At 39.2% G+C, this 9,988-nt stretch overlaps 1 protein-coding gene across 1 annotated transcript; it reads right to left on the bottom strand.

Annotated features, from left to right (window-relative positions):
- Positions 1-1,894: 1,894 nt before the first annotated feature.
- Positions 1,895-9,130, bottom strand: LOC101165098 (Krueppel-like factor 9). The gene is made up of 2 exons (XM_004078890.4): positions 8,314-9,130; positions 1,895-5,360 (listed from the first exon to the last, which is right to left on the bottom strand). Exons 1-2 carry the CDS (start codon positions 8,807-8,809, stop codon positions 5,134-5,136), a joined length of 723 nt encoding a protein of 240 aa, XP_004078938.1. The 5' UTR covers positions 8,810-9,130; the 3' UTR covers positions 1,895-5,133.
- Between the last annotated feature and the right edge of the window lie 858 nt (positions 9,131-9,988).

Below are 9,988 nucleotides of genomic sequence, written 5' to 3' on the forward strand. Positions count from 1 at the left end.
AAATTATCTTCCTTTAAAGAAATACATGTTGTCCAACATTTCCACTTGCAGGAAGTCAGCATGGGGTTGGAGAAAAAGTGTAGAAATGTTTTATATGTCAATGGTAGAAACACACTTCCTCTAAAAACAACACATAATAGCGGCCGTCCTAGTGATCTTTTTCACAACTTCCTGTTTCCAGTTTTGGCTCAATAGTTCTCCATGGTCTATTGCTGCTCTCACAGCCGTCACACATGCCTCACGCATGTGAGACAAACCTCCAGGTCTCTTCTGATTTGGGTTTTTGTGTCTTGTCGATGTGGAAGATCCCTTTCTTTTGTGACTTTTCTTTAAATCACGACCGAAACCCAAACCAACATTTATTGGAATAAATAAATATTTAACAGGTGATTTAAATGACAGAAAGTAGTAATTGTCTGTTTTATCAAAGAAACTTAGAAAAGCTGTTTTAATTTCCCAAAAAGTAAAAAAGCATTAAATCAATGTGGATTTAACAGACTGTTATTGCTGCTTATGTGGATGAATTTAAATCATAACTTTATTTTAACAGTAATTTGATTATTTTGACAGTAAAGAAAACAGTGGTAGTCTGCTGGTTAGTGACTGGTTGAAGGGTTGCTGGTTCAAGACCAGGGACTAGATTACAGAAATACCCAGCAGTGTTTACCACAAGAATGGCTTCATCGTTCCATATAGGAATGTGGAATGTTAGTTTGTGAACTGAGTGTACTTGACAGTATTCCTGTATCAATAAAGGTTCAAACATATTTTTCAAATAATTGACGTTATTAAATAAATATCTTATCAATAAGTGTCTTAAATAGTCAAAGATTGCCTTATTTTTTTTAATCATCCTTGTAACAGCAATTTAAAACTGTATTATAACTGTTTTGGTCTTTTAACATTAATTTCATTAGTTTAAATGCTTAAACCTGTACATATTTAATAAAAGGTGTTGCTAATGGCTGACAGTGACTGCAGGGAATCACAGAGACCACATTTCATTCAAACTTGTGTTTTTATCGAAGTGCAAATGGAAGTAATGTGGGATTTTCCATAGAGTTGGCACATGTCTCATCACATATTCTGGCTTTATTTCCTATATTAAATATATGGGGGCTTTAAAATGACATCCATGTTGAGGTAAAACCGTTAAATGAAAGAGTTTTACCTGAAATACATTTTGATGTGGTGCATCGAACAAACCTGATGTAGATTTAGTTAGGCTGAATCCCCAAAACAAATATGAATGAACTTTTATTTCTTGTTTTATGCCGTAATTCATGTCTGACATTCTACTGCTAGGTTCTGAAAAATGAAAACGATTATTAAAGTGTAGAATAAAAAAAGAAAAAGTATTTTGCAATGAATATTGTATCACTATATACCTGAACTTAAGTGACAAATGAGGCTCTTGTACATAATATGGGTTTAAAATCTATAGGACAATCTCCTTTCTGTGCCTTTGTCGACGTTCAGTCTACATTTTTTCTACAGGTCATTTCCTCCGGTGGGTTAAAGGTGACGGCTTGTCTGAAGACTTTCCCTCACTACATCCTAACCCCTAAACCACATCTGGATTTTAATGCAGTTCGGACACATGCACATTTTTAAAAAATACATTTTTAATATAACCCTGCAACCCTTTTTTAAAGTAAAAACCTAATAAATATGGCCATTTTTTACGTAGACAATTTATGAATCCAGTGTCTTCCGATGATGAAAACTTAATATAATATAAAAAATGAATGCACATTTTTTTCATCTGAACACCCCCAAAAATCTAGTGCACTAACTAAGCAGGGAGTCAGTGGTGAAGGATTGGGATGTTCCATCAGAGCTTTTCACATGACACGCTTGAGAAAGCACATTAAACCCACACTGAGACAGCAGCAAGCGGTAAACTTTACTTTTAATTTAAAAAACAAAAAGCAACAGTCAAGCAAACAGTGGAACCACTAAGTACTGTTCCATTCAACAAAACTAGCTGAAAATGAAAAGAATAACTAAAAACCACACAAATGAGACGTTCTGATTTGTAATAAATTACCCAAAAAAGAAATATGAAACATGCGTCTACCTCTGCTTTACACAGGAGATGTTGAAACTCCAATCCTCAAAATTTAAGACACCTGAGAATATAAATATTTGTATTTTTTTTTTTGTTTTTTAAAAAAGCTTGTTGCAGCAAGTATTTAGTTCCAAAGATCCACCCATTTATTTCAACTAAAGCTTTGATTAAAAGGATCTCAACAATTACATAAAAATTTGCATTCTCTAGAAAAAAAAGGTTAACACTTTGTACAATGTGCATATCTGAATTAGTGTGGTTGCAAGAATTTCCTCTAAAAAAAAACAATCATAAAATAAAATAAACTTTTTTGGAATGAATATTTCAGTCATCTCCACTGTGTTCAATTTATCAGGATTTTTTTTTTTTCAATGCCCATTTTCACTTCCTGAAAAAAGGAAAAAGCTACAAACTGTTAGTAACTAAAGATCAAGGAGGGAAACACAAAGAATTCTGCTACTGCACAGGTAGTTAGGATGTTGCATATTGAGGTCAAGGGGCAAAGAACAGAGCAAGCTCTGTGACCCAAGCCCGGTCCATGGCTTATGGCTTTCTGATAGACAGAGACTGGATGGTGTCTGTACAGAAACTGTGAGGTATGTGCTTGTGATGCAGCATTGAAAGCTGCTTCCATCATTTTCACGGACGTGAACTTCTGCGTTTGAAACCAGCAAAAACAAGGCATAGTTGCTTTGCTTCCTTCTGCTGACATAGTCCATGTTCAAGGTCACTGCCAGCAGCAACCAGAAACGGTGAGAAGATGTGTACTGAATCTCGAAAACATCGTACTCGCCTCCCTTAAAATGAATCCAACAGCAAAGTGTTTAAGGAGGAATACTGATGCACTTGATCCATTATCCCAGTGGAGAAGAAAAAAAAAAACAGCAAAACAAAACATGTTACACAAGAGGACAGCTACGTAAATACTTAAGCTAACTGCATAAAACAACAACTACCCGGTTTGTCTACGTTTTCCCAAAGCAAAAGGTCTTTAAAAACAAGTCAGCAAAGTTCCACAGTGCTCGCAGTAACAGTGCAAACCATTACACTCCTCAGCCAAATCAGTCATTCAGGAAAAGAATTGAAAAAGCGCCACATTGCACGAGACTGTGTAACCACCCAGTATAACCTACAATATGACTGTAAACATGCTGTCAAGCAGTAATAACATCGTTTAAGGCTTGGAGAGTCCTGGAGAAGTGTTGCCTGCTGAGATGGATGTACGGAAATGAGCCAAACGGTGGGAAAGAGGGAGAGAAGCTTCATCAAACCGGCACACATTGTGCTGCTTGGCTCTACGTGAAGCAGAATAGCCTGAGTACTTTTACTTTGAAGGCAGCAGGCTGGAAAGAAATCACGCTAAAGCCACATCATAGCACCACTCCCTTGATTCACCAATTCAACTGTTTTTTTTAAATAGTATGAAAGCACATACACACTTCTACTTCTGCTGCTAGCCACAGAGAGAAGAGGGAAGAAAATGCATCATTTCTTACAGGCAATGCCTTCCTATCAAGTCTGCCACTCCTAATTAAAAGGACTAAAACCCATCTCTTTCTTGCTGCTAGCAACATTATCATCTTCTCTACATTAAAAGCTTAAAGCTCATATACATTTGCAACAATATTAGACATAATACTGCAGCGTATTATGTATCAGCATTTTATGATAAGTCATCTTGCCTTAAGATCGGCGTGCAAACTGCTTCTCTACAGTTACGTTCGGACTACTTTCCGGCCAAAAAAACAAATATATCAAATGAAAAATCTGAATAGAGATGAGTACTAGTATAATAATGAATAATAATAAACCAAGACAAACAGAAAACTAAATTTAAAAAAAGCTCGACTAGTTAAAAATCACAAGGGGTTTCACTGTAAATATATGGTAGTAAAGAGCACAAAAAACTAAACTTACAAACCAAATGATCCTTTCAAAAGAAAACTGTGAACATTTCCTGTGAGACAACGAGGTCATGTTTAGAAATTGATGCATTTTTGGATGATTTCACGTGTAGAAAAAAGTCTCTTGAACAGATCTGCGCTATGATAAACCTGCAGTTAACAGTGAGGTACTCTGTGATCAGCTTTGGGTTAACATGAATAAAATTAAAATCATCCTTTAAAGAACATTGTGTTTTTAGGAATGTTTCAGGTTAAATACCATGACTTAAAAAGCAATGCATTTTCTGATTTAATTCTATGATTTTTTTTTTAGTATTTCCTGACAGCCTGTAGTTAATCTATTGTTTCCAAAATACATAGAATCTGGAACTGATGTAGTTTGAAGTTTTTCTGGTTTTCATTTCTTTCTTATTTATATAACAAGAACGCACAATAGGTCAGAAATGGAGTGAAAGAAGCTCCTAAAATGTTCGGTTGAGCAGCTGTACTGGGATTTCAGGTGTGAGCCGGGGAAAAAGGTTCAGCTTAGTGACGCCTCAGGAGATGAAGGCGCGTCGAGCGCTGCTACATTTCCCACCTGATGCAGGTTTTTTTTTTTTTTTTTTGGGGGGGGGGGGGGGGGGGGGTTGCAAAACAGTCAGCATTGAGGAACAGCTGTATGCAAATTTGCAGCCTTTGTATAAAGAAAGAAGAGGGTTAGCTTTTGCCCACGAGAGAAGAGCAATAAAAACACTGAGGGGACTTTATAGGGGACACAGATAGCTAAAAGTGTATTTTTGTACTTGTATTCTTTTGGGAAAAATCCTAATATTATATAAAAAAAAAGGTGAGTTTGACCCTCAGTCCTACTTCAGTGTCCACTTTGGGAAGAATGCTTTGATCCATATGCAGCTTGGAGATGCAGGTTTAGGTAGGAGGAGCTTGAATTCCCAGTCCTTGGGTCCAGAGAGACTTTCCCAAACAGTCCTAACTATATTGAAAAGTGGTCATATGACTCATCTGTGAAAGTGTGCGGGTGAAATTACTGCCCTGACACCTTGAGCCAACTGCTCAGTTGGGGATTTTATGGAAAACTTTAATCTAAGGTGGCGGCCTACACTTCTGGGAACCTTTGCACACCACGACTCAGCAAACGCCAACCCTTCACACCAGGCTCAGCTAAGAATCGCCAGGCGCGCCCCGGTTTTGCTTCAGCATGTGGGGCTTGAAGTTGGGATGGCGGTGGGCGTGCTTCTTCAGGTGGTCGCTGCGCATGAAGCGCTTGCTGCACAGAGGACACGCGAAGCGCTTCTCTCCGGTGTGAGTGCGGGTGTGGCGGGTGAGTTCGTCCGAGCGGGCAAACTTCTTCTCGCAGTCAGGCCAGGTGCATGGAAAGGGCCTCTCACCTGCAACATGACAAACAAGGCCATCAGATTGCTGAGTCACCTGTCACATTCAGGAGAACATCCATGAACTCTGCAATGTCATCAGTCCTCTTACACATTTACACCACACTTCTCTTAATATTTTATTTATCTTGGATGCTTTTTCTTATTTTTTTTTTTTACTGATGTGAGTGCAACCAACGAACTCTTCATTCTATCCATCTTTACCAATTTCATTACTTGAATTTGGCCTTGTGACCACAAAGTTTAAGCATTATAAAAATAATTTAATACTGCAACCAGAAATTACAAAACACAGAAACACCAAACTCATTTCTGAAATGCAACATATTAATTAGAATTAAAAAAAAAACAAAAAAATCAACAGAGTTTAGAACAAAATATTCTTGACACTGTTTTTAAAATCTTATCAACTGTGCCATCAACTATACTGTGAACTCAAACACAAAGAAATACAAAACATTTCCAATATGTCGGAAATTGTATTTTAATTCAAGTCATTTAGTGAATTGCACAAGGAAAATCGGCCGTAGTTGAAATAGTGTTGCAACCAAGTTTGTTTGGAAAAAAAAATGCTGCATTTGCTGTATGTCATACTTACAGCAATAGGATTGGATTTATCAGAACAACAAAACATCAATAAGAACTTTAGAACCATTGACATGAAAAAATAAGCATATTTAGGCTTATTCATCTTTTGTTACAATATCAGAGTAACTTAATAACTTAATTCTGTGATGGGGCTTTATTGCATGTAAAATGTCTTTACTTTGTCGTTAGTTTGTTTAGTTATAATAATATACATTTTTCACAATTGGACAGCGTCATTCTTCATTTTTTTTACGCCCAGTAAATGGAGTGGTGACCAACTGTAGTGCTCATTTTAAAGCTTCTTCACATTTAATTTTGACATTTGGCAGAACAGAACAAAAGTCTGGCTTTAATCTGATCTAGTTGGCTATCATTCAAAAAACTGACCTTATAACTGCATAAATGTTAGCCGCTGCAACACTACAAAAACATGTTTAAAAAAACAACAAAAAAGCTGTGTAGTTGTAAAAGCACCTGCTAATGGTACATCCACTGCATGCTTTTCCCACGCACACTCACATTCCATCCACACTCATTTCACGCCACCTGCCATCAACAAGTTTCAAAATCACAGGATCATTAATACAACGTTTTCCTTTCACAGTAGAAAACTTTGTTTTTTCTTTCCTACAGCGCGCATTCATTTAAATCCTGTTAATGAAGGCTGATGCAGACAAGAAGCCGTATTTATAGACTATAGGTGGGCGGGGTCACAATACCAGCGCTGCGTGATTGGACCCTTTCCTTATGCCACAATAGGGGGATAAAACTGATGTTTGAAGAGGTGATCACTCAAACGGGATTTGTTTTCAAATGCGAAAGATACCAACAGACGACAGGCCAAGTGCTTATGTTGTTACACCGCCGCGTGCCCTAGGTGGCCGACCCCTTGCATTAGATTCATGAAATATATCGATCAGGTCATGACAAGTGGAGCTTATTACTTGAAAGGGGTTGGAAATAAGTGAATTGATATAATCCCACCCAACTAAATTAGATCTTTTTTTTTTTACATAATTTCCTTAATCTAGTTTTTCTCAGATTAAGCACATATTATATGTCGAGTCACAAAATGGAGAGTTTGAAGACTATCATCAGAACAAATTTCTTACATCATTTCAGTAAACATCAATTTGTATATATTATGTCAACCCATTATTCATCTCAACACAATGGCAGAGCTAATATATTTGGGGGGGGGGGGGGGGGTCAAAAAGTTTTATTTATTGTATTGATTTTTTTTCTTAATCTTTATCAATAATGATCCCAAAGCTTTTTCCCTGGGAGCAAAAGCCCCCTTTTGCCCCCCCGTTTAGCTCCGCTCCTGTTAATACACCTTGCCGATAGAAGTTTTTCAAAATGTTTACATGTCGAAAGTTGGACAAAATTATTCAAACGACAATTTATTTACTTTAAAAAAAAGACCTGAACACATTCTTGTGCTTAATTTCCTGTATTAAGTTAGACAGAAAATATTTTCGATTCAGTCTTAAGGCTGAAAAAAAAAAATCTAGTTTGAAACTAAAATCCTTGGATTACCACCCTGAACATGTCTTTTTTAAAATGCTCAACCTTTGACCTCTAACACTGGACAAGCATAGTGACTTTATGACGTCCATCACAAAGCCAGGCTAAACTGTTGCTGCAGCCCGCTGTGGGCGTTCCTCCACGATCCTGCTTTTAATCCACGTGCGCCTGCTCAGTGATGCTGCGGCCCGACCACTAAAACTGGCAAGTCAGCACAAAAAAAGCCACTTTTAACTTCAATGGGGGGCGTCCTGTAACGTAGGGCAGGGTCGGCCTGTTAGGAGCTGAGCAGATGGTGTAGAGTGCCGCCACGGTACGTGCAGTCCCGTACAGTGAGCGGCGAGAGAACATTGTGTTCAGCTGAAAGACGCCCAAAATGTAAAGACGCAGATGGGATCAGACATGGCTTCTGCCAGCGCCGCCTCTGATCAATGATTCAAACTGAGAAAAACGCGAGCAACAGGAGATGGAGCCCCCGTCCTGCACTTGCTGCTTCTTCCTTCTTCTTTTTTTTTTAATTTAAGGTTTCGTCTTACGTTCATTTCATATGCAAATCCGGCGGGTTGGAAGACTTTCGTCACGGGTTTTAACGTCCAGCCCCGTTCTTTTGTTAGTTTACTTCTTTGTCAGAATCAGAAGAGAGTTCAGTTGGTTTTGGGTTTCTAACGTTGAGTCTATATTATGTGTCCATATTTTAGCCCCCCCAAAATACGACAATGTTCAAATAGTTGACAAGAATCCAAAAGTAGGGAAAATTACAATAAAAAAATAAAGCGTGAGGTACTAAAACGACATGTGAAGCAGGTTTATGTAACCAAACGGCTGCTTTCCGTACCTGTGTGGGTCCGGATGTGCGCCTTCAGGTGGGACGATTTCCCGTAAACTCTGTCGCATCCGTCAAAAGTGCACTGGTGTCGCTTCCCCGGGGACCGCGGCAGCCCGGCTCCCCCAGCGGAGCCCCACTGCTGCTGTCCCGGGACCGGCGTGGCGGAGGGGGTCATTGTCGGGGTAGTGGGGTCAGACAACGTGGTGTAGCCGCTCTCGCCGCCGCACGAGGAGTTGCTGCTCTCCGAGTAGGCTGACATGGGCCGAAACTTGCTGTGCAGGTCGGTGAGGATGCTAGCGACCGTCATCAGGTTGGTCCCTTCCAGCTTCAGCGTCTCCCGCACTTCCCTGTCCTCGTTGGACCCGTCGGGCTCCCCGAAGGAAAGGCCCGGCGCGGCAGGCTGGCTCACGGGGGCCACCGGGGTGGGTCTGTGCAGAACTGGACCGCTAGATATGGACACCAGACACTCGGCGGCGAAATAATCAGGCGACGTAGCCAGCGACATGTTAGCCAAAACCGAGAAGAGGTGAAAAGGTAGAAAAAATATCACCACAAGGGGCTAACTCGAACTCTTGACTTGGACCTCGTTGTGTGTTCGTCAAGCTCGACGAAAAACCCGGTTTCAACTAAGTCCTTTTACCGCCATAAACGTCTTAGTAGTCTTGGTGTTGCTGAGAAAAACAAACAGAATACTTAAGAAAGAATACAAATTAAAATAAAAGAAACCGGGCTAAAAAGTGCTGCTAAAGCTACGGGGGGGAAAAAAACGTGGGCTCCCCGCTCGTCCGCCGCCTCATTGTGTCTCCGAGAAAGCCGGTCAAACCCACGCCCCCCTGGTCCGGATTCAAGGTGCGTTCAGGAAAACTCGTTTAAAGAAATCATTTGAAACTTGTAATATAATTCCTGTAATCCGTTTATTAAGAGTGGTTACTTACTTCCTTAAAAGTTCATGGAATAATGTAGTAAATTAAAAAAATACGTTTGTTTATTACGAAACACAAGCATGTATGATTTAAACTCAAAGTGCATGTTTGAAAAATATATCGTCCTTATCAGTTTTGAAAAATAACTGTTTTAATAATTTAATATATAAAATACAATCTCTTTCTGTAATTTAATTAAACTGACTCCAGAATTATTTAGTACATTGATGTTTAAGTCTGAAACCAACACTTTTTGGTTAAATAAATTAACCGTATACGATTATGTCCATGTTCGTGAATGCAGCATGAACCGGCGGCACGCACAGCACGGGCGTGGACCGCGGTGGCGGGTGCATGCATGGTGGAAAGTAGGTGGCACTGTATGGCAGTTTAATGATGGTGGAAGGAGATAAGGATGAAGAATCCCGCTGTGGATTTCTGTTCCTTACACACAAAGAGCCTAAAGAAGGTGGTCCAATCTGAGTCAATCTCAAAATTAAAGAAGACATTTTCTATTATTAGTTGTTTCTATTTTTTTGTCCTTTGTGAACTTTGTAATCAGGTCATAACTGGTTAACCTATTGGGGCGCAGTGGTTTATCGATTGTGGTCATGCATGTGTGTCTGTGGCTGTGCAGTTAAATCTAAACAATGTGTATTGCTGAGTAATAGATTTCCCTGTTTCCATATTATGCTGAACAATGCTATAGTTTTACAGAATTCAAATGCTTTTGTGTAAATAAAAAATATATATAATAAATA

Source organism: Oryzias latipes, chromosome 17 (genome assembly GCF_002234675.1).
Source record: "Oryzias latipes chromosome 17, ASM223467v1".
NCBI lineage: Eukaryota > Metazoa > Chordata > Actinopteri > Beloniformes > Adrianichthyidae > Oryzias > Oryzias latipes.

Coding starts and splice junctions, on each gene's coding strand:
- LOC101165098 (XM_004078890.4), bottom strand. CDS start 8,809: ATGTCGCTGGCTACGTCGCCTGATTATTTCGCCGCCGAGTGTCTGGTG. Junction 5,361..8,313: donor GCACATCCGGACCCACACAG/GTACGGAAAGCA, acceptor GTCATGTTGCAG/GTGAGAGGCCCTTTCCATGC.